General features: G+C 41.0%; 1 protein-coding gene across 1 annotated transcript in view; it reads left to right on the top strand.

Moving 5' to 3' along the window:
- The window catches only part of ankrd13b (ankyrin repeat domain 13B), a 47,877-nt gene extending 26,266 nt beyond the window's left edge, over positions 1 to 21,611 (top strand). Inside the window, exons 7-15 of the mRNA XM_072392907.1 lie at positions 3,311 to 3,377; positions 4,056 to 4,137; positions 8,886 to 8,950; positions 12,818 to 12,954; positions 13,768 to 13,925; positions 14,127 to 14,315; positions 14,874 to 15,037; positions 19,391 to 19,467; positions 21,009 to 21,611. Coding sequence (XP_072249008.1) covers positions 3,311 to 3,377; positions 4,056 to 4,137; positions 8,886 to 8,950; positions 12,818 to 12,954; positions 13,768 to 13,925; positions 14,127 to 14,315; positions 14,874 to 15,037; positions 19,391 to 19,467; positions 21,009 to 21,210 — 1,141 coding nt within the window. The 3' untranslated portion in view covers positions 21,211 to 21,611. The remainder of the gene's footprint in view (positions 1 to 3,310; positions 3,378 to 4,055; positions 4,138 to 8,885; positions 8,951 to 12,817; positions 12,955 to 13,767; positions 13,926 to 14,126; positions 14,316 to 14,873; positions 15,038 to 19,390; positions 19,468 to 21,008) is intronic.
- The last annotated feature ends 2,307 nt before the right edge of the window (positions 21,612 to 23,918 follow it).

Raw genomic sequence — 23,918 nt, 5'->3', positions numbered from 1 at the left:
GAACTGAGGCACAATAAGTAGGCAATAACAGGGAAGTATTGATGGTTTTGGGAGCAGGAAAGAAAAAAAGATAATAATAGGCACAGGTGAATCATGGAGAGAGACGCAGAGACAAGAAGAGAATGTTAAGAGATGAAAAGTGAGCTAAAAAAAAGATGGAGAACAACTCAGCAAAGTGAGCAGGGAGAGGTGATGGCTGGGTAATCGTCTCCTTGTCACACTTCCACCTCAGTGTCACCTCTGCGCATTTTCTCCGGTCAGCACTCCTGTCTACATGCCAATAATCTATTTATGATGCTTTAGAGCAAACCACTTTGTCAAGCACACCAGATAGGACATCTGCCTCTGGAGTTAATTCATCTTTATGCTGCCTTGCACAAAAAAAACACAGTGCTGCAGTTTTGTGGCTCTACGTGTGGACTAATGAGAACAAAATTAACTCAACTCTCTGTAACTGAGCAACAAAATAGCTTTGATGAGGTCATGTTATGCTTTTTTTTTTTTTTCTCTCTTCAGAGCCAAGGCAGAGGTATGTGGCAACATTTCATGAAACTAATTGGAAGTTGGAGCACGAGCAAAGGAGGTCTATTGAATTTTGCGAGCTTTTTTGTTGAAATTTCAAGCTACAGCATCCCCCCCTGCACACTCCTATTGTGCACATACAAGTTCTGAAATTTTAAGTATACCGCTCAGACTTCACGCCGAGGGGAATAATACTCTCCCATAAAAACCGCACCGCACCTGGACTGTCTGAAATGCCTCCGGGATTTTCTTCCTTTACCTAAATGAGACATATTATCTCCTTTTCTCCCAAGTTACCATCATTTCATGAATTTTTCATGTCTGTGAATGTCTGTGATAATAAATACCACATAACGACGGCACAAAAGCTCCTTTTATGAACCCATATTCACATGAGACATTTTTAGGGTTTGGAGTGACCCATTCACTCCAATCCACATCTCTCTTCCACAGGGTCTGCCTCTTTTCAGACCAGTAGTATACAATAACCCTTGAAGCACGTTATTGCCATATGACAAAGCATACAAGTGCCAAGCCTGAGAGCTAATACTCATACCCACAGTAGCGGAGTCAGGAAATCTTTCTAGGCTTGGCCTGGTTGAGACCATTACACTCATTGTGGAGGCACAGAAACTGATGTTTCATTGTTTTTCTCTTGTTGTCCCGAGCTGATCATTCTTATTAATGTACGCAGTACATTGTTTTTATGTAACCATTCGCTGATCAAATGAGAGCAGGAGCAGGCTCTAATGTAAAAGTCATGAGAATTTAACATTTAATGTACATGAAATAAGATGTACATTGCTCAGTTCAGTTTTAGTTGTTAGTTTGTCTATTTATCCACTGATTTGAACTGGTTTTGCTTTTTGGTTTGAATTTACTATCAAACTAGCCTATTATATGCCTAGTCTCTAACTGAATTCTAATAATGTATGAATTATAATCATTTTTTTTTTGCTTTACTGTCTGGCGTATCAGTTTATTCAGTCTTTATAGAATGTAAATTAAATATATTTTTCATTTCATTCGATTTTCTTTTTAAAATATATGTTTAGTGGTCCTATAGTGCCCTTCAAAGACTTTAGAATCAACTGTTTTAAAGTTCTTTTCATCTACCTCAACTGTTACCATTGCCAGTTGATGAGATTAATGACATCCAATGATATTTCTTCACTTACATAGTCCTTTAGTCCCATGTCTTGATGTCTCCCATGATTTTTTCTTCTTTTAATTTGATACACAGTCCATTAATGGTTTGGACTTAGAGGTGTAGAAGGGTAGAATGGTCTCTGAAGGTTGTGAAGTATTGTTTTACCGTCACAGTTTTTTGCTTAATACCACAAAACTGACACTTAAACACAGAATGATACTCCAATAAAGAATCAAAAGTAATTCCTTAGTCATGTATCGGCTCTATAAACCCTGGGCTTCACGAAGCACGTATACATGACACTAGAAAAAAAATAATATATGTATCAGTCTGACCAAAACTGGAGTTTCAAAACTCATATAAGGATGTTATTCCCACCGTAATGTTCTCAAAACTGGACTAACAGATTGTGGATCGATTCATTCCTGCATGTATACACTCAACTAGACTCAAATGGGCCAACTAGACTCAATGTTGCTCTGCACATGCGCCGAAGCTCCATCTTTTTGCATCTTTATGTGAAAGCAGTAAAGAGCAAGTGTTTAGTTATACAGCTGACTGACTGTCGCTCTGCTCTAAGAAAATCATGATTTTTATAGCCGCAGCGTCATCTTGAGAAAATCACCATTCGTGTAACATAAGGAAAACGTCTGTGGAGGTAATTCGGTTACACTAAGATGTACATCGGTCTACCGTAGTGAAAGTTAGCAGCAACAGAATGTCTTGAATGTCTACTCACAGTCCACAGTGTCGCAGAATTGGACATGTCTGAGTTAATAACTTGATTCCTCTCTGGTGCATGTGTACTCAGAGAAGTACTGTGGTGAAATTAAATGGCCTGATAGAGCTGTAACCAAAGCGCCACTCAACTGCGATGTAACCGTACTGATCCTCATATGATGTGGGCTCTTTAGAATTCAGGATGACATACCTTATAGTTACAATGATACTCGTCACTGTTTGAGTTTGCTCTTAAATACCCGACTGTGTGATGCGATCGTCTTCTACTTGCTGATTAGCAGTTATAATGTTTATGACCATATCTACATCTTAGTTCTGTGTGCAAACATTCACTAACTAGCCAAGTAAAGCTCAGGTTTTATGGAAAAGTGAAGGAGAAAAGGAAATGTGCAGTATTACAATTTTCCCTTAGGGGGATTTGCTGATTGGACAGTTATGATTAACTGCAATGCATTTCCATATCCATCCTCAGTATTGTCCTCCCAAATCTGTCTTTCAATTCAACTTCATATAACAATGCATATGAGTCTTACTTAAAGTCGTATGATTGCTGGTATGTAGGGAATAAAGATCCTTGAAAACTCTGTGGTTCGGTCCACCAGGACTGACTAAATGAAGATGAGATATGCCTCACTAACTCCTGGACAGGTTTCATAACCGCATACTGAACCGCAGATTATCACTGATGGCAAACAAGGACAATAGGAGCAATGGTTTCAGGCTGCATAGTGCAGCGATGGGGAGACGGATGATTTTACTCCCATAGTGTGCTGGGTGTGTTTTGCAGTGAGAACATATCTGAGAATTGCTTGGGGATGTCACATAACTGTCTCTTGACTTGAACAAGTTTGATGCCATGGAAAACTAATCTAGGGTTGTGTTGGATGGCTGTTGCAGGAATAAGACGGGCATCCTGGGCTGGAGGAGTGAGAAGACGGAGACGGTGAACGGATATGAAGCCAAGGTAGAGCACCAGCTACTCAGATAGCTCCCTGAATTCACAGCGTTTGCTGCTGTCAGAGCTCAGCCTGATATCTACTTCAAATGTGTTTCATTTTCGCAATTAATGAATCTAAAAGCTATTTGATGCTTTTTCTTCAAATTCAACCGGCAAGCTTGGACTCAGAAATGCATAAAAGACCAGTTGGCCTCTAAAATGAAGTTTAAAAAATGGTAAATGCATTACTTTGAACCTAACCTTGATTTCTTGACCCTTGGAAAGATTGAACAATTGAGACAAGTTTACAACACCCAGGACCATCTGCCACTGGTGGTTTAAAGCACTTTGGCTCAACAGTAAGATATTGGTGCTTGAACTGCATCAATTTTCTGCTTCATTGATTTAGAGCCACAAATGTAAACACACAACTCTTGTTGAGTGGCACTTTGCGACGCTTTTAGTTCTCGTCTGCTGTCAAGTATGAGCTTAGAATCAGCAGCCTTCTCAATATTTAATTTGTTTTATTTTTATGGTCGCGACTGAGGAATTCTTTTATTCTGCGGTGGAATGCTGAAAAATGTTGCACTGCAGAGTTACATCTATTTGTGATATGGTAGACAGAAAACATGGTTTGACACACACTTTTGGGGTTACAGTTTTTGCGGAGAACATCATTGAGATCGCTTAAATGTTTCATCTTAGGTGTATGCAGCATCCAACGTTGAGCTGATCACCAGGACCAGAACTGACCATCTGACAGACCAGAATAAGAACAAGACGAAAGGTAATTCACTTCATTTGAAGGGATACAGTTCCCAGCCACAGAGCTACGACATATCTGATGACACTGGTGAGCCCACTGATCCCCCTCACCTGAGCTCGAGGAGATCACTCGGAGTAACTGATCGTAACGTTCGCTCTGTGACTTCTTCTCGTTTTCTGGTTCAGAACATAAATCAAACATGATTAGCAGGCTTCCCTCTCTGGACTGTGGCTGTCAGCCAGAATCAACCATCACACGCTCCTCTGAGAGATCCACTCTCACAGGTTCCCTTGGTGCGCTCTGCTAATATAGAAAGGAAAGTGGTGCTGCTACACTGACCTCTGAATGAGACATTTGCCCTTCCATTGTGCAGCTTGTCCAACATTTTTTTTTAAGCTGTTAGAAACTTAAAATGCAATTTATATACCGTTTACATATCCTCAGAGAAATACATACAAATAGCCTAACAATAGCGGCTGACGGGCAGAAAGGTCAAAATGTAAATGCTCGCTTTAAAAACAGCACAACACCACTGGCGTCAACACGAAAGATGAACTCTGCTCTGCTTTTAGCACTCAGTCAGTGTTTTGGTTAGTGGGGACAGCCACATTTTCTCACTCAGTACGTTTCCAAGCACAATAAAGTTGAGTTATGGTTATAGCTCAGCCAGGCCTTTCACTGTAATCAAACTACTCTCCATGTTACAGTATACAAGCAAAGGAGGGGAAATGATGTATTGATGAAAGTATGTCTGACTCCGCTGCAATAGATGGCGCCATGTCTTCTTTCAGCTTTTAATATTGGGCTTTTCCACCCGACCCACCACTTCACTGAGCAAAACAGCTGACAAACAATTTATCTTATTGTTATCGTCAGACGTTGAGGTGGACATCTTTACAGCTCTGTACATTTTCCACTTTCTGTGTACATTAAATGTTTTACAAAAAAAGAGGCCCTTTATCCCTTGTAGTTATTCTTTTTTTAAATACTAGCTTCTTCTTCTGCTCCTGTTTACCAGCTTCTGTTCAACAGGAACTTTGGCGCAGGCGAAGGGCACTTACTGATTCTCAGAGTCCGGTCGAACAGTCAGAAAAAAAACAACCTCCTATAGTCTTTTCGTTGACCTCGTGAAAAACGTCATGACGTTAATCAAAGGCTGTTGGAAAAATTCTCGAGGGCTTAGGAAAACACAGCCACGCTGCAATGAGAATCCAGCCACACTTACACTGAGCTGTGATGTGGGTCTGCAAATGTTACAATATTTTTGCCTTTATCAATCATCATTAGCTTTCATTATATTAAAGGAATGTATCATTTTTTTTATGAGGACTAAATGTTTGATTGACCATCCCTGAGCAGGAGGATTCACGTGCAGTCCGATACTAGACAGATGTTTTGTGATACATCCCCAGAAGCTCGTCATCAAACAGGCAGATCAAAGTTTGATTGAAAAAGTTCTTCAGTTCAGATAAAGGCTCTAAAAATCCAAAGAAGGAATGAATGACGAGCGTTATGAGTTGTTTTGAATTGAGATGAATGAGGTGCTTTGTGAGGCAATGTAAAAAAGAAAAAAAGAAAAGAAAAGTGAATAGGAGTTTCATTCTTGGGCCTCCCCTCATCTATTTATTCTCTGCCAGAAAGCTGGAAGCACACCACTTTCTGACTGTTCATCTGCTGTAGCTATTTTCTTTTAGGTCTGCCTCTTATTTTGTCCTTTGCCTCGTGCAATTGCCCACACTGCCCAACATGCTGAGATATGCAACGTTTTCGGCTGAAAGCTCTGAGAATCAACTTATCGGTGCAAAAATACAATTTCATGTCTGTCCAACTGTGTTGTCTTTGAGATTACTTGTAGATGCGATTTAAAGAGGTTTGAACAAATGATCTGTCGTTGCGACATTCTGCGAATAAGAAGTTACCTTTTTAAAGATACAATTTAAAACTGGTTCTTTCCTTAGTTTTCTGTTATGTGTGGACACATCACTGGTTTATCCCTCTAGTTAAGAACTTTTTTTATGCTCGAATGATTCATAGGTAATTGTTAAGTGGCTTAACACACCAGAATAAAACCAAAAAAAACCCCACAATCCTCAAAAAATGTTTAAGTACACAGACTGGACTGAAAAAAGAATGACAAAGCAACCAATGTGCAAAGAAAAACTTTGGAAGAGCTTCAGAAAGCTTGGACTATTACACAAAACCGCTTCGACAGTCTAGCTCTGTGGAAGATAAATATACACACGTGGACAAAATTGCTGGTACCCCTCAGTTAAAGAAGGAAAAACCCACAATTCTCACTGAAAGCACTTGAAACCTACAAAAGTAACAATAAATAAAAATTAATTGAAAATTAAATAATAAAAATCAGCCATTACTTTTGAAATGTTGATTAACATAATTATTTAAAAAAAAAACTAATGAAGTAGGGCTGGACAAAAATGATGGTACCTCTATAAAAGATTGAAAACTATTTGACCAGAGTGACATGATTAACTCAGGTGTGTCCTTTAATTGACATCACAGGTGTTTCCAAACTCATAATCAGTCAGTCTGCCTATTTAAAGGGAGACAAGTAGTCACTCTCCTGTTTGGTGAAAAGGTGTGTACCACACTGAACATGGACAACAGAAAGCGGAGGAGAGAATTGTCCCAGGACATCTGAAAAAGAATTATAGACAAACATCTTAAAGGTGCAGGCTGTAAGACCATCTCTAAACAGCTCGAAGTTCCTGTGACAACAGCGGCTCATATTATTCAGAAGTTCAAGACCCACGGGACAGTAGCCAACCTCCCTGGACGTGGCCGCAAGAGGAAAATTGATGACAGATTGAAGAGACAGATCGTTCGAATTGTATCCAAAGAGTCCAGGACAACCTCCAAAGAAATTAAAGGTGAAGTCCAAGGCCAAGGTACATCAGTGTCAGATCGCACCATTCGTCGTTGTTTAAGCCAAAGTGGACTTCATGGGAGACGACCAAGGAGGACACCACTGCTGAAAAAAAATCATAAAAAAGCGAGACTGGAATTTGCAAAAATGCATGTTGACAAGCCACAAAGCTTCTGGGAGAATGTCCTTTGGACAGATGAGACCAAACTGGAGCTTTTTGGTAAGGCACATCAACTCATGTTCATAGACTCAAAAACCAAGCATAAGAAGAAAAGAACACTGTCCCCATGGTGAAACATGGAGGAGGCTCAGCAATGTTTTGGGGCTGCTTTGCTGCATCTGGCACAGGGTGTCTTGAATGTGTGCAAGGTAAAATTAAATCTGCCGACTATCAAGGCATTCTGGAGAGAAATGTGCTGCCTAGTAGTGTCAGAAAGCTTGGTCTCAGTCGCAGGTCATGGGTCTTCCAACAGGACAACGATCCAAAACACACAGCCAAAAACACCCAAGAATGGCTGAGAGAAAAGCGTTGGACTATTCTAAAGTGGCCTTCCATGAGCCCAGATCTGAATCCCATTGAACATCTGTGGAAGGAGCTGAAACATGCCATTTGGAGACAACTGGAGCAGTTTGCTCATGAGGAGTGGGCCAAAATACCTGTTGACAGCTGCAGAATGCTCATTGACAAATACAGAAATCGTTTAATTGCAATGATTGCCTCAAAAGGTTGTGCAACAAAGTATTAAGTTATGGGTACCATCATTTTTGCCCTATTTCATTATTTATTTATTTTTTTAATAATCATGTTAATCAACAATTCAAAAGTAATGGCTGATTTTGATTATTTAATTTTCAATAAATTTTCATTTTTTACTTTTGTAAGTTTAAAGTGATTTCAGTGAGAATTGTGGGTTTTTCCTTTAACTGAGGGGTACCAACAATTTTGTCCACGTGTGTATATCAAAGGAAAAGGAGGTGACTAAAGACTTTTGCACAGTACTGTGTATAATTTTAGAATGTTCCGTGGGATTATTAGAAATATTTTCCTTTATTTCTTGAGAGATTTATATGACTTTACAGTTAGGATTGCCTGTTGAATAATTCTCTATAATCGATGCCTTCCCTTTTTTCTTATGAGAATATTAAAGATCCTATATAATGCCCCTTTTCAACATGTTAGTCTAAGCCTCCCATGTCCCCAGAATGAGTCAGGCCACCACTCACTGATTCTGCCACGCCTTTATACCCCCAGCTTTTAGCCGTGTTCCACATTGTCTTTTCACATCATGCTTTACTTTAATCATATAACATCTACGGAAATCTTACTTCTCATAACATGAGACACTTCATGGTTGAAGTGATGACATATGATAGAGACATGTACTCTATGTTTAGGAGAAAATGAGAGCATGATTGCTGACCATTAATTAGTTGCAGTGTAGGCATGGATTATTTAACTGGGAAAGGTTGATTTGGGAGGGAAACTGATGGAAGACGGAAGAGAAAATCCGTGCATCAAATTGGACTGTAAGATTTAATGATACTGATCATATTCTGAAGCAATTCCACTTTTCCTTAGCAGCTTAGAAGCATACCTCACATCTTTTCAGTTGACTGTGATTCTGATCATTTCAGTTTGAATATTAGATGACAAAAGTGCTTGACGAAAACCTCATATCACAGGTTTTTCGGAACAAGCCGCTCGAGTGAAATAACACTGCAAGTGATATAAATGAGCTCATGGTTCCTCACATTGGGATGAAGGAGCACTGACTTCATGTTGCTTTGAAGTTGCAACAGTGTTAAAACGGGACAGTTTGAGTTGATTCATTTTGATCGGATAGCTGTTTTAACTCATTTATTGTCATTTCTGGCTGAACAGGCGGGAAAACTCCACTGCAGAACTTCCTTGGAATTGCTGAGCAACACATGGGGCCCAACAATGGGGTGAGTGGATAGCATAAGCATATGTATACAGCCTTGTGAAAAGAAAGCAGATGTTCTTTATTTTCTAAAACTTAACTATCTGGTCCTTGCCAGACCTTGGAATTAAAAAAATACATCCTCAGATGATTAATACAACATATTACACTGATTCATCCGTGCATCTTTTTAATTAAAACTAAGCCAAAATGGTAAAGCAGTGTGTGAAAAATGAAGTAAACAGCTTGTAAACCCCCTTTAACAGCAACAACTTGAACTCAGTTTGATGATCTCAGTCTCTTTTCTTATTATGGGGGAATTTAGTCGTCTTCTCTACACCACATTGCTTCAGTTAATTGAGATTTGCACTTTTTTTCCCACCCCTCTCATAGGGTTTATGATTATGCATTTAGCAGACGCTTTTATCCAAAGCGACTTTAGGGACCGATAGGGTAAGGGGATCTTGCCCAAGGACCCCTACTGGAGATAGTACCTTTCATGCAGGGGATTTGAACCCAGATCTCCCACATGAAAGGTGGCAATCATACCACTACACTATCCAGTCCCACATTTCATTTGGGTTGAGGTCATTGCAACACCTCGATTCTTTGCTTTTTGGTGTAAGATTTGCTGCTGTGCTTAGGATCATTGTCATGACCACATTTCAGCTAAGTTTTAGCGATCAGACAGATGGCTGTAAATTTGACTCCAGAACACTTTGGTATACAGAGGAGTTCATGGTCGACTCAGTGGCTGTAAGCTAGCCAGTTCCTGTTTCTGCTAAACAAGTCCAGATTCTCATCCCTCCTCCCCAGTCCTTGACAGTTGGTGGCTGAGATGCCATGTTCTTTTTAGAGAGAAGAGGCTTTCTTTTGGCAACCCTTCCAACCAAGCCATATTTGTAAAGTCTTTTTCTAATTTTACTGTTAGGAAGTTTAACATTTACCATGCTAACTGAGGCCTGTAGAGTCTGAGACATGCTCTGTTTTGGTGGGTTGGAGTTGCTGGGATGTCCGCTCCAAGGGAGATTGGCAACTGTCAAGTGTCTTTCCTCTTGTGCATAACCTTTCTCTATGTAAAATGATGGATGCCCTACATCACTTCCCAGATTGATGGGAAGCAACGATTGCTTCTCTAAGATTATTGCTGATGTCTCCTTGGCATTGCCTTAACACACATCTGAACGCTCGAGACCAGCAAACTGACAAAACTTCTAATTTTGTCAGAGGTTTTCACACCTCCTGATAAATTTTTCAGGTGTATTTCATTAGCAACGCCTGGCTGCCACTTACCATCTTATGGAAGCAGTAAGGGTGGACTTAGTTTTTCACTCGCTGCTTCTGCATTTTGGTTTACTTTATGTTCAGTTAATAATGTCATAATACGCCAGGTGTTATTGATCTTCTGAGTCTGTATTTTCCTCATTTTAAGACCTGATAAGCACCTTATTTTTCTATTTTTATGTCCTGATCTGTAAAACCTTCACTTAGAAATAGTGCATGGTTTCATTTTTACATTGATGTTAGATTTTTGTTTCAGTCGTGTATCGTCAGGCAGTTCATATCACCTGGGTTATGCCACTTACATTATGATAGGACTTTGTGAACAGCTTTCATGGTGATGATAATGATCCCAGTCTGCACTTCTCTTTGGATGGACAGGCAATTTGTGAGTCCACCATGTCAGCAGGGGAGCATCACTGCAGCCTCTCACTCCCTCAGTCACTCCAAGGCTCCAACCTCCTCTCAAACATTATGCTTTTTAATTTGCTTCACTTGCACAGCGTCTATGACTCACACCTCCCTCCTTACCCTCTCTCTGTGTATTCTCACTCTTCATTTTTCCTACTCATTGTCGCCTTTTCACTCTGTTTGCATCTCTGTCTACCCCTTGAACACCGCTCTGAAAGTGCTTTCTTCTGTTTGATGTTTGCTCTTCAGGCAGCTGTGAAGCCCTTATGTAGAGTCGTTTGCTAAACTTGCATTTCACAAAAGCGATAATAACATGTGCTGATAAGTCATTGTCAACAGATGAAAACCCTTTATTTAAGCATTGACTAGAAGGTTGAACGCTGACGTAAGAACGGCTTTGTCATTTGTTTTGACTTCACTGGGAAACCTTCATTGAGCTGTTGAAAATGTCAGATCAATTCTTTGCAAAAAGTCTGGGCTCCCCTGCTAAATATTATTGCTCTTGAGAAACAGGCGGGTGAACTGATCTCGAAAAGTCACCAAGTGAAAGATCATTTTAACATTTTAAGCTAAATTGTTGCATCATATTTGTTTAGCCTAATTTCATAGTGATGAATGGGCAAATGTTTTGTTTGTGTGTAAAGAAATACAATTTAAAAGGAAAAAAAAGAACAATATCAAAGAAGAAGAATGAGGAAGCAAAGCTTTTTTACACCTGCCCTTTTTCTGCTTTTCGCTGATTAATAGCATTTTCTCTTCCTGGTAATCTTTTGATAAATTGTCTTGATATAGTTTTACTTTCTATCACCTTATAATTCAAGGTTTTATGCATATAACCTGCCAAACTTCTACTCTTGCGCTCTTTATGCCTTTAACTTCATACTTATCCACGTCTAAATCAGTTCCTTTATCCGTGTCGATCCGTGTTTTGGATATAGCAATTATTTGGAATGTTTGTGTAAATTGTTTTGAATATTCTTTGACGTTACTGCACGCAGCTCTCTGCTATTGAAATTGATTACTGATAACCTGCTTTCCGTTTTAGCAGTCTGGTTTAACTGCTCATCTGTGCACTAGCAGCATCATCTGTATTATTTTTTCAGGTCCAGGAAATTACGATCAGCGTTTTGAAATGTTTTCAGTCTATCATGAACAGCAATCATTGGAGTTATGTTGTTATCATCTTTATCTCCATATACAGATGAATGAGTTCTTTTGGACCGTGTTGTGATTGTGTGATGTAAATTTCATAATTAGAGTATTCACATATCTAGTTTATGATGAACACCAGTACTTGACCAGTTTCTCAATGTTACATTGACAATCAAACAACAATCTCAAACATTTTTAAACTTGTATTTTTGCTTTAATTGGCCTCAAATCCTGCATCAAAAGACTTTGAGATAGTCATAGGTTTTTATCAGCTACCGCTCAGATTGGCATTGATGGGAACAAGACACCTTTGTGCACGTGGTACTTTTCAACAACAGTGCTAAAACATGCACAGCTCACTTTTCTTAGAAGGAAGCATCTGTGGCAGCTCACTCTTAGTTCCTCTGGGTGGGGCTGACATTCACGGTTCAGTCAGAAATAGTCTCTAAATAATCTCGGAAATCTCGGAAAGTTGTACTTATCAGAAATCTAACACAGCCTGTAGAATACAGTATAAAGTTCTAACCGCATGTTGTCATAGATACAGGCTTGTCCCCAGAGAGTCAGTGGCAGTTTCTGGTCCAGATCTTAATACATTTCAGCCTCCAGAGCTTTGAAGATGAATGTGGGACAGGAACACCTTTTGCAGGAATAATGCACACACACACACGCCTACACACACACACACAAAAACCCAAAAACAAACGAGAACTGACACTCTTTAAAAACTGTCTTTGAGCTGTGATATTTGCCAAAGGGGATCTTACAAAGTACTGAGCATTAAGCTTGCCCTGCATTAAATTCAAGCACCCTACAAATCAGCTCAACTTTTACTCTATCAGCTTATCAGCATCCCCAGCTCTTGCAAGCCAATGCAGGGGGAAAGACTTTTTCTTGCCCTGCAGGACATAGGAAATAAACAAACAGATAAATAAGTTTGAAGAGCCTCAAATCTGACCTTAGTAAACTCCGGGCCACTGATGATAAATAGTAATCCTCTTGTTTTCTTGCAAACATTCATTATTCATTCATTATTTACTTTCTCCAGGCTCTGGTGACTCAGATGTCGTCCCCTGCAGTAACAAACCCTGCAGCACTGACGGCTGAGGAGTACTTCAACCCCAGCTCGTCACCAACTCTGAGGGACATCGGCCACCCGTGCCAGCTCACCACCAAGACCCAGAGGTGACACGGGCGGACAGGAATACTGACAGGCAGTCATGCAGGATTCAGAGAAGGCCCTCAGAACTAACTCTGAAGTGTCAACACTTAAAGGCGTAGAATAGTCGGGGTAAAATCAGCCTTTCTTGGCTGCTTAGTCATACGTCAGGATGTTGGTTTTTACAAAACTGCCGCAGAGTAAAGCAGTTAGGTAGTCTGTCTCCACGGTCTGCTATATAGCTCTAGCTGGATGACTCATGGCACATTGTCCTCATTCCGGTATAATAAAAACAAAACGTGAAATGAAGGAATCCTACTGTGGCTCTCAAGAGGAAAACTCAAGAACTCAAACAGGACTTGGGCTCCAGACGTGAAACAAGACTGTAACTTGACGTATTGATTAGATTTATGAACTGAGTCTCTCTCACCCGCCTGCCAAATAACTTTACACTCTATTCAGTTTTCTTCTGACTGTTGGTCTGCCTTTCATTTTCAGCTGTCTGTTCCATCATTCTCCACCACTAAATGAAGAGTGACAGGACATGATGATAAAGTCTTTGCGCCATTCGACCTGCCTCTCAATTCTGTGTTCATTATCGCACAAATTAGAGTATAAGAATTGATTGAGCTGGATTTGAACACGACTCAGCAGCTTGCAGACAGATGCTGTTAGCTGATGTAATCAGTGTCTTTATGTACCTCTGGCCAAAGAACTGTCTGATCGAGGACATGCATTGCTTTAATTCTACTCAAGTCAGAAGTGGGTGATGTTCATCATCAAACTCTTCCTTTGTCACTGGTCACCAGTATCTTCAGAGTGTGTGTTCTTGTTTCCAGGTTTAAAGCCAAGTTGTGGATGTGTGAGTCCCATCCTCTGTCCCTGGCAGAACAAGTGGTGCCCATCATCGATCTCATGGCGATCTCGAACGCTCTGTTTGCCAAGCTGCGCGACTTCATCACTCTGCGGTTGCCGCCTGGCTTCCCTGTCAAAATCGGTGAGCGCAGGGTGGGAAGATGGTTGGATGAATGATGGAGGGGAGGTTCAAAGGGGGGAGTGAGAGGGTGACAGGAAAATGAAAAGCTAATAAACTTGAGACAGAGGGAGTGACATGAATTCAGAGTGGGAGTTAAAGGACAGGCGAGATAAATCATTTTAGAAAACGCTGATAAAAGATGATACTTTCCATTCCCTGCAGAAATCCCTCTGTACCACATCCTAAACGCCAGGATCACCTTCAGCAACCTGAACGGCTGTGAGGAAGGAACCGGCGGCCGCACTGACAACGAAATTGGGGTGGAGGGGGACGGACAGAGGGACACTCCAAGGACAGACACTCCGTCTCCAGGCAGTGACTCCTCCAGCGTCTCCAGCTCCAGCTCCACCAGTGAGATGATGCTCCCATAAATGCTTCCACCATATTTCTAAACATCCCGCTCTTCACGCCCCGTGAAACGCCCCGTTACTGATGAGTCTCACCTGTTCATGCTCCATCTTTGTTTTTCTGACAAGTCTCTTTATAAAGCCACGCTAATATTTACACCAGCACTTTTTACTTTATAAACAGGGCTACTTGATGGGGTTATGAGCAGTTTTAATCACTGACTTTTAATGCATGGTTTTTCTTCTGTGAGTTAAAATTAAACATTGGCATAACTCCTCGTGTTGCTGCTTTGGAAATCCCTGATGTTATCATGCAGAAATAATCCACCTTGAGTCGCTTGAGTTGCTGTGCTATTAAAGCACTCACGGCTGAGTAGTGTAATTATTTTCTTCATAATACAGTAGTGAGAAAATTAAGTGCTGCAACCTCTTCATATCTCATTCCTTTGCTCAGAAACTGTCCCTGTTTTTCCTTTTCCACTCGTCTCCTTTAGTTTCCTATAATGTCAGATAACACCCCTTCCCATTTCTTGCCCTTTTCCTCCCCCCCTGTGTGAAACAGTGTCGTGCCGAGCTGGAGAGATTCCCTCGTGTGTGTTCGAGCCCCCTCCTGGATACACCATGCTAGGAGGTAAACAGAGAGACAGCATGAGGGAGGAGGAGGAAGACTTGCTACAGTTTGCTATACAACAGAGTCTCCTGGAGGCTGGATCTGAATATGATCAGGTAACTCATCTCTATTCTGAAATAAAAGAACCACCATACAGAAATCAGTGTTTAATTAGTTGTTGGGAGCCAATCCCACACACCACTTATCTGTTTAGATGGTGAATTTGATCCATTGTATCCTCAGATTGGTCATCCTGCCTCTAAGGTGTACATGTGAGATGTCCATAAATGAATAGTTTTAAAGCTTATTTCGAGGTTGAGCTCGCTCTTGCAGCTCTAAGATCATCCATCTCAGAGAGAATAAGCCTGGCAACACAATTGTCACGTTTCCTCCAATGCAATCAGACTCGATACGCAATAAATACCTGCAACTGCTAATGGGTTATCTGACCTGGAATTGAGTGCCATGTGTGCACTTTGTCATAAAAAACTAATTCCAGATGATACTGAGTGTTAGTTGGGTTTTTTTCTTCTCTTTTAGTTGGGGAAACACTATTTAGTTGATGTTGCTACTATCACAAAAATGTTAGATGAAGCTCTGTAAATCAATAGAAAATGTGTCTTTTTTAAAGGTAACACTAAAACAAAATGGAGTTCTCATTCTTCCCTTTTCTCTATTTCTGTAGCTCTTTGTAACTCTTGTAATTTAAAAGGAAAAATAGGACAATTTGTTCTTATTTGGAATGACTCAAAAATCAAGGACAGTAGAGACGTTGCCAGGCAGGATAGGTGACTGCCATTGTTTTGCTATAGTAGCTAATATCAAATCTATGGGCCACTTATGCAGCAACAGTTTTTTAAAGTTCATAAAGTTATTCGAAAATGTTGAGAGTAAATTTAGCATTTTCTCATTGCTGTCTTGGGGTATTTAGACCTTAAAGAGACCTTAAAGTGCAGCTGCAGTGAGAGGCTGATCTCACTGCGCTGCAGGACTGAGAGGTTCAGGAGGTCCTTTGTCCCCACAGCCATAAGGCTTTTTAACAGTGTCAGAAAGAACAGACATGTTCTTCTCACATTTATTTATTTAGTAATTTATTATTATCATTATTATTATTATTATTACTACTATTATTGTTGTTGTTCTAATATACAATCATTGTAAATATTTAAAATTGTTTAAACTACTTGACTAATTTGAATTTCCCACACTGGGGGATGAATAAAGTATTTTTCTATTCTATTCTATTTTTAAGAGACTGAGGAGCTCCAAGTTTTCAGCTAATGCTAAAGCTAACTTGATTAGCATCCATAGTTTACATTAGCTGTGATACTGATGCAAAATCATCGAAACTCTTAGTTAAAGAGTGCATTTTACACATTCTACTTAATGCTATAATGGTCTACAAAGCCAGAAAGAAAGAAAAAAACATTACGTCCAAAAAAACATAGACTGTGTCATAGTTACATAGTTAATTTTTACAAGAATTTAATGCAACTAAACTGTTTGTGGAAAATGTATTGCCTGCTCAAATAGAAAATGACAATTACATAACAGTAATGAATCTAAACAATTAGCATTCAACACAAGTTCACCTGAGAATGGACCTCCTGGCCTTTCTCAACCTCTTGTCAAGCTCCCAGACACAGAGCTCCCTAATTTATGTCTATGCTCACGCTCTGTGTTGGCATCCTGGAGCACCTTCTGCTCTCTGAGGGATGGTGACACAGTGGAAGTCTCTAAAAAGTTGGTTTTTTTTTGCTTTTAATTACTCCAGGAATAAACAAACTAATGTTGATTGCTAATAAAAAAAACCTTTGGATGTTGCACACACAGCAAATCGGTTAGCTGGAGATGTTGGTGTTTGCAGCTTAAAGTAGAGATTCCATAAGCAGAATCATCGCTTATGGAGAAGCTAAAAAAGATCCTTCAAAATTCAGGATTAACCTTGTACTACAGCCTCATGCACACAGCTTAATCATAGTGACAAAAGACACGAAAGCTGCTTGTGAGGCATCATGTGAGGTTTCACTTTTTAATTTTGTCTGCATTAGCGTCCACTTCAAACTCTTCTGATCTATTGTGACGTCTTGTGGTTTCTCTTGATGTTGTATGTCACATGTCTAAGCTAACGTGAATTACAGAAAATAACTGTCAACAAAGTGAATCCATCAAATGAATCAAAGTCTTTAGTGTACATTTCCTCTTTCAAGGTAAATGACAATGTGGAGAAAATTGTAGCAGCCATAAAGGTATTGTGGATAAATGAACCCGTGGATAGCAAAAGTTTTATTGTACAAGAATCAAAAAGAGTTGGTGCCTTATCAATCACGGTGGACAGTGTTCTCCCCTATAAAATACAACCACAGATTCAACAATAAGTCAAGCAAGACCAGACGCCTGCATGCACTGAAGTATGGAAAAATCAGCCCATTTTAAAATAAAAACAATCAAAGGTGAAGTAAAATCAATAAGTAGGATACATTGCTTCCGATATGTGGAGCCCAGACCTATTGTATTTAACTCTGCCTCGGGATAAGAGCTATTTTCAAATCTCTGATTCAGATTCTGGACCTGATAGTCCCCTGGCTTTCTCCTCGGGGTGCAGAGATTGAGGTATAAATAGGTTTGTTGAGACAGCTCAAAGAACATCCTCAAAAGAGTTTCTTTTAGCTGAGATACAAACAGGATGAGAGGGAGAGGAGACAGGGCAAGATTGAGGATTTGCTCTGTAAAGTCATCCCCAGCAGCTTGCTGTTGTTAGCAGTTTAACAGGTGCATCAAACAGTGCTGACAGAGGAGATGAGGCTTTTAATTTCGGCTGGAATATTAAAGCGAGACAGGCGTCAAAGGATTACACAGCTGCCACGGTGTGTGTTTCAGATTTTACTGCAGCACAAATCGATCATTTGTTGACCTCCAAAAAAAAAAGTCCTTTGTACGTTGAAAACTAGAATGAAACAGAATGTGAAGCTCTGTAGTTTTCACAGTAATTTGGGTGGAACCGGTGTCTATTTTTCCTACTTTCTTTTTCAGAACAAACAAGAAGATGTGAAAACAGATTTTAGCCATGTCTTGCTTTTAAATTGTTGTTCTAAGAGTTAAATTAGCATGATTGGGATTTTTTTTTTCTGCATCCCTTTCTTAAAGATCTATTTTTTAACATTGTTAACATATCCTTAAGTCCTTAATCCTGTGTTGCAAGATATAATCTGAACAAAATCAGCCATCAATGCAATGTCTGGAGGATTTCTTCTTTGAATCAGCTTAGCACCACCTACAGTCTGACAAAGGCACATTTAGACACCCAGTGTACCACGCAGATGATCGGAGGAACCACCTCCGACTAGTTGCGGGGTCGGTGCTGACAGCTAATGGGTAGGCGTTGTGAGGGGCGAGCTGCTCAGAGCAGAGCAGAGCAGAGCAGCTCTGTACCGACGGTAAATTGAAAAACATACTGAGCAACAGAAGTCGCATGCAAATGCGAACATCAGAGTGTTTATGTGTTTCCTTTTTCATTGCTTTCAACAATATTAGAGATGCACCACTCACAGTCCATTTGAGCAAGTGACTGCTGCCCTGCTCGCTGCCACCAGAGCACTTACCCGCCACGTGTGATAGATTTGCCTGTGATGTCTAAGCCCTGCGTAGAAATACAAAACTTGTAACTCTTTTCATTCTTAATTGATTTTCATGAAGTTTTTCACTATTCTGAATGTTAGAAATGTGAAATCACTCTCACTGCTGTTTGGAATTAAACTCGGTTGCTGTGGCAGATCTAGAATACTATAGAGCCCAGAGCTTTGTGTGAGCTCAGAGATATTCACAGCTTTTATGTAGTGATATGTCAGCCTCCGAAAGTCCTTCTGATTTGAACAAGGTTAAGTTTTTGGCATAGAGGTGACAGAAATACTGTTAGCAACTGATCTTAGCAGCAATACGATCTACTTTATTCTGCTATGTCACGACTCTTATTGGATAGTGACATGGCCGCCTTAGCTGCCGGCAGCTGTGACTCTGTGCTGTGCATTTCTAATATTGTTGAAAGCGATAGAAAGAGAATGCATGACTTTTCTGGTGCTTCCACTTGCATGTGGCATTGTACAGTTTAGCTTCCACTTCTTGAGAATCACTCTGGTCATTTTGCGTCCATGGAAGCGGTCGGTGGGGATTTGGGCGGAGTGAGATAAGCATTTTCATAGGTCCCCATTCACATGAATGAGGATATGTTGCAGTCATGCCCCATTTTAACATGGCAATGATTTATGAAATGTAAATTTTTTGGAATGAGATTTTAGAGGATTAATAAATGCTGGAACGGGATTCGAAATTTGTGTGAGGTACTTTCGCACTTTAGTTTAGATTGACAGGAAAATGCCACCAGGAGGGAGGAGGCTGTTGTTTCACAAACCCCTCAATCTTTCTGTCCTTCCACTCTTTGATTTCCTGTGATGCCTCCTCTGCATTTCTAGGTGACCATCTGGGAGGCGCTGACCAATAGCAAGCCCGGAACGCACCCCCTGTCCTGCGACCCCAGCCGTCTAGACAGGTCAGAAGTAAATGTCCTTTTTCTTTCGTTATATCTGCATGTTTCAGCCCAATGACTGACCCTTCTGTCATCAAGAACTGCAGACAAAGTTCGATAAAAGCTTTGATGAATAAAAAAAAGTGGTACTTTCAGTTATGGGCAAAAAATCTTCTAACAAAAGAATGTCAGCCTACATGACTGTCAGCATAAGGGGGATATTATCCTGCCATTGCCCTGTCTCTGACTTCCTCTCGGTCCTGTCATGCATTGTTATTCTTGCGGTCCTCCATTGTATATTTCCCCATTCTGTAGCTCTGTCCTTCTATCCTTACATCCTGTATTCCTGTTCCTCTATTATCTTATCCATCCTGCTATTCTTCTCTCAACGCTTATCTCCACTGCACGGCTTTATGTATGTTTGTTTTCCTTGTCTTTTTTTGGTAGCTTGAGAGCAGGAGAGGAGTTTCCTGCTGTCACAGTCGACAACGCCGCATTTGGCTGTAGCCTGCTAACTTTCTCGGCTGTCACTGTTTGCTTCTGCACCGTGTTTTTGCATCAAAGCAATAAGATGTGGGGAAAAACAAAGCACTTCTTCTTCAATTATATAGTTTTATGCTTCAGGACCTAATAAGAGCCCATCTTACCCTTACTTGGTCTTACAATAAGTGAAATACAGCCTCAGATTAACAAAAACCCATATCACAGTGTGTCATTATGTGTTTAAAAATCTGATCATTACAACCAAACACCTCTCCTTCAGTCTCATCTGTCTAAAGGACATTGTTCCAGAAGTCTTGTGGTTTTTTCAGATGTAACTTTGCAAATCTTAGTCACATTTTTTTAGAGGGAAGTGGCTTTCTCCTGCAACCCTTCCAAACAAACCATATGTGCTCAGTCTTTTTCAAACTGAAAAACTTTAACATTTAACATGCTAACTGAGGCTCGTGGAGTTTTTTTATAATTTCTCTGAGCATTGCGCAGTCTGACCTTGGAGTGAACTTGATGGGACGTCCACTCCTGGGACAATTTGCAACCGTCTTGAATATGTTCCCCTCGTGAATAATCTTTCTCACTGTAGAAAGATGGACATCGAATTGTTTGCAAATGGAACCCTTCCCTGATTGATGGGCAGCAACAATTGCTTTTCCTAAGATCATTGCTGATGTCTTTCCTCTTTGGCATTGTGTTAAGACACACCTGAACGCTCCAGAGCAGCGAACTGGCAAAACATCTGCTTTTAGAGCAGCACCTGGCTGCTACTGACCCACTTAATTCTTACAGATGCAGTGAGGGTGGTATACGAAGAACATTTTGATTGAAAAAGAAAAAAATGAAATGAAAAAATACTGTATCTCATAAGGAAATGAAATAATTGTACTATGATTAAAGACATATAGAACTTTTCTGACCCTGTTGACTGCTAAAGGAGCTTCGACAGTCATTTTCCATGATTTATAGTTTATATTGCTGCTGTTTTGAGTGTCATTTTAATCACTTTCCACACTGTCCTGCAGTGTGATTCACTCGTTGCTTAACTCATGTTTCTCTTTTCTCTTCCTTAGGACCCCCCAGCACAAGCCCCGCCCCCCCTCCAGCCTCTGCTCCACCCCCTCCAAGAAGCAGCCGCCGGCCTGCAGCTACGACGAGCAGCTGCGCATCGCCATGGAGATCTCTGCCCGCGAGCAGGAGGAGGCGGACCTGCGGCGGCGGCGAGAGGAGGAGGAGCTGCAGCGCATCATCCAGCTGTCGCTCATGGAGAAATGAGAGCTGAGCGGCCCGTGGGGCGGGTCCGCAGAGGAAGGGTCTGGGCAGAGGTCACGGGGGGGAGAAAAGGGCACAACTGGCTACGCGAAAACTTTAAGCACACTCTCCAGGTGGCTGGAAACAAACACCCAAATTATCTTAGTGGTTTTATACGATCAAATCGCCTCCTTCTCTCTTCTCCCATCACCCTCCGCCAGACCTTTCCCCACGAAGCCATACGGTGATGAGGCTGTCCGGCCTTTAGACAGCCAGAGAGGCGCACACGTGTCCTCTCTGCGGTGCCACATGGTACTTTCTTGACCAGTGCCAGTTTACAACCAACAATACACCCAATACAAGTTTAGTGGAGTTCCTCTGTGGACGAGTGATTTCTGACTGTCTGCAGGTGTGTGTGTGTGAGTGTTTGAAAACCAGCTGTCTGCAACAGGTCAACAGATCTGTCCTGAAAAACGTAGTGTGTAAGGCCAACTCCCTGTTCCAGCACAGACACACACACACACACAAACTCATTGACCCCTGTGGTTTTCAGTCTTTAGTCGGGGGGCCAGTGGTGTCATGAGCCCTCTTCCTTAAAGTTGAGAGGGAATGTCGACAAACTATACGACTTCCTCAGTTTTTAAAGAAAATTCTTAAGTAACAAGCTGGTGCAATTCCTTTTTTCTCTCTTTCTCTTTTTCTTGTTTTAATTTGCACAAAATCCAGATGTACTGTACTTAGCTTGTGGTTGGATCACATATACGACTGTTAATGGATGTTGTCGATGAGTTTGAGCACAAAGTGAAGTGAGGTCAGTTCTAGTTTTAGCCCAGTATAATGAGACCACGGAACGAACACGCGGCGCAGCGACTATACTGTTTGCAAATGAATTTGCTTGTGTGTTGTGAAGCTATATAAAAGTACAATGCGAGTGTTATATGAGTGGACTGTGGATTAGAGATGCTCCTGAAACATATTTGCATCTACTCCCCTTACATGAAGGGATTCTGTGTTTCTGCTCGGGTGACGCACGGCACGTTATGTAAACAATATTTCAGCTGCGGCGCGCACCTGCGTGAGGTTAATTCTGTCTGAGTCGAGTCCTTCCGGTAGTTTCAGAGCACACTCCCTGAGGGGCTTCAAACTGCGAACAGCAGCTTTGTTTTGCAACACACGTGAAGTTAAAAATGCCCCCCCCAAAAAACACAATTGTAAGTAACTTAAATGTTGCAGACAAACCAAGATAATATGAGGACAGCTTTTGTTTATCTGTTTTTTTTTAAATGATTTCCAGAAATGTTCAACTTTCACACTCTAAAGATCAGCACAAACCCGAGGAGATCCACCTCTGTAATTCTCTTTTGTTTGTTTTTTACTTTTTAAAAAACGACGCCTCCAGATGTTCTCCTGATACACGCTGGGAAGTGAATCCTGATGATTCCAATAAAGAAACATCTTTTAGGACTGCAGCGTATTCGTGTGTTTTTGTTTCGCATTTGAACTCCTGCTCAGTTTTTCCAGAGCCTCTCCGGTGACCGAAAAAAAAAAAAAAGAAGGCATTTCTCAGGAGATGGGCCCTGCTGCAGTCAGCCAGCAGCACAGAGAGCTGATCTGTTTTTAGCTGCCGCCACCTCCGTCTTCTTCTCTGTGACACAGATTCCACGACGCCTCAGCCAGATCCCACCAGGTTCCTTTGACTGCGGTTATTTTAGGCTTGACAGGGAGGAAAAGGGGAGCTTAGAGACTATAAACCCATCTAGGAACACTACTCAGGGCACAGATAGTTGGAAATATGCAAATGACATTACACGAACCGCTACTTTTCCCCTCGCCCCACACTGCGGGTGACATCAGGACTGTGCACGTGCTGGGCTCCAGGTGTGTGTTCAGGGCATTTGCAAAAGGCCATCAAGACTAACGAAGGTGTGTGTCTGCTAAAGAGAGGAGGGATGCCAGTCTCGGGGGATACTTGCCACAGAGCTGTGGGGCATCCTTCCCTGTAACCACACGCATTTATAATTTATGGCACATTTGTCTTGTCCACGATTAATGACACATTTAAGTTTCAGATATTTAAGGCATCTGTCAAAACCTTCAACCCTTTTTCACTGGATTTAATTGGCTAAATAATCTAAAAATCGCCAATAGTCTTTTCAATAAATATCATCTTTTTTCCTTACAATAAAATCGTAATTATCAAGCTCGTGCGCCTTGATGTTTTTAGTTACTTCCAGGATCTATTTCAGAAGTCTGGTCAAGTCCTTTAATGTCGCTCTTTGGCTGATTTGCGCGTCTCGGCGGGAGCTCCGGGTGGCCCACATCCCAGCATTTAATTACCCACATGAAACGGTAGGTAAAATGTCAGCCCGAAATAAGCTGCACTGAACACCGGCGGAGATTATTTCCCCACGGAGACGTGTTCAGAGAAAGAGTTATTCGCAGTTTAAAATAACAGGCAGGATGTATTTCTGTCAGCCAGAGCGAGACAAGCCTCCGGTACTTTGCGGCGGGTTTGTTGGAGCTGCAGCAGTTTGTGTGCGGAACCATCCAAGCTTGTCTTGTTCTTCCAAGACAGGCTTAAAGGTGAATCCGGCCAGCAGGTGGCAGTAAATTTAGCGACCAACGATCATCAGGTCAGATGTAAGAGGTGCAAAAAAAAAAAATCTTTTTCACTGCAGTCAAAACAAACTTGCTATATTTATTTTTTAAAAAGGAAACAACTACAACATATA

This window comes from Leuresthes tenuis, unplaced genomic scaffold (genome assembly GCF_036924035.1).
Source record: "Leuresthes tenuis unplaced genomic scaffold, fLeuTen1.0.hap1 SCAF_9, whole genome shotgun sequence".
Taxonomy (NCBI): domain Eukaryota; kingdom Metazoa; phylum Chordata; class Actinopteri; order Atheriniformes; family Atherinopsidae; genus Leuresthes; species Leuresthes tenuis.
This window is presented reverse-complemented; position numbering and strand designations above follow the sequence as displayed.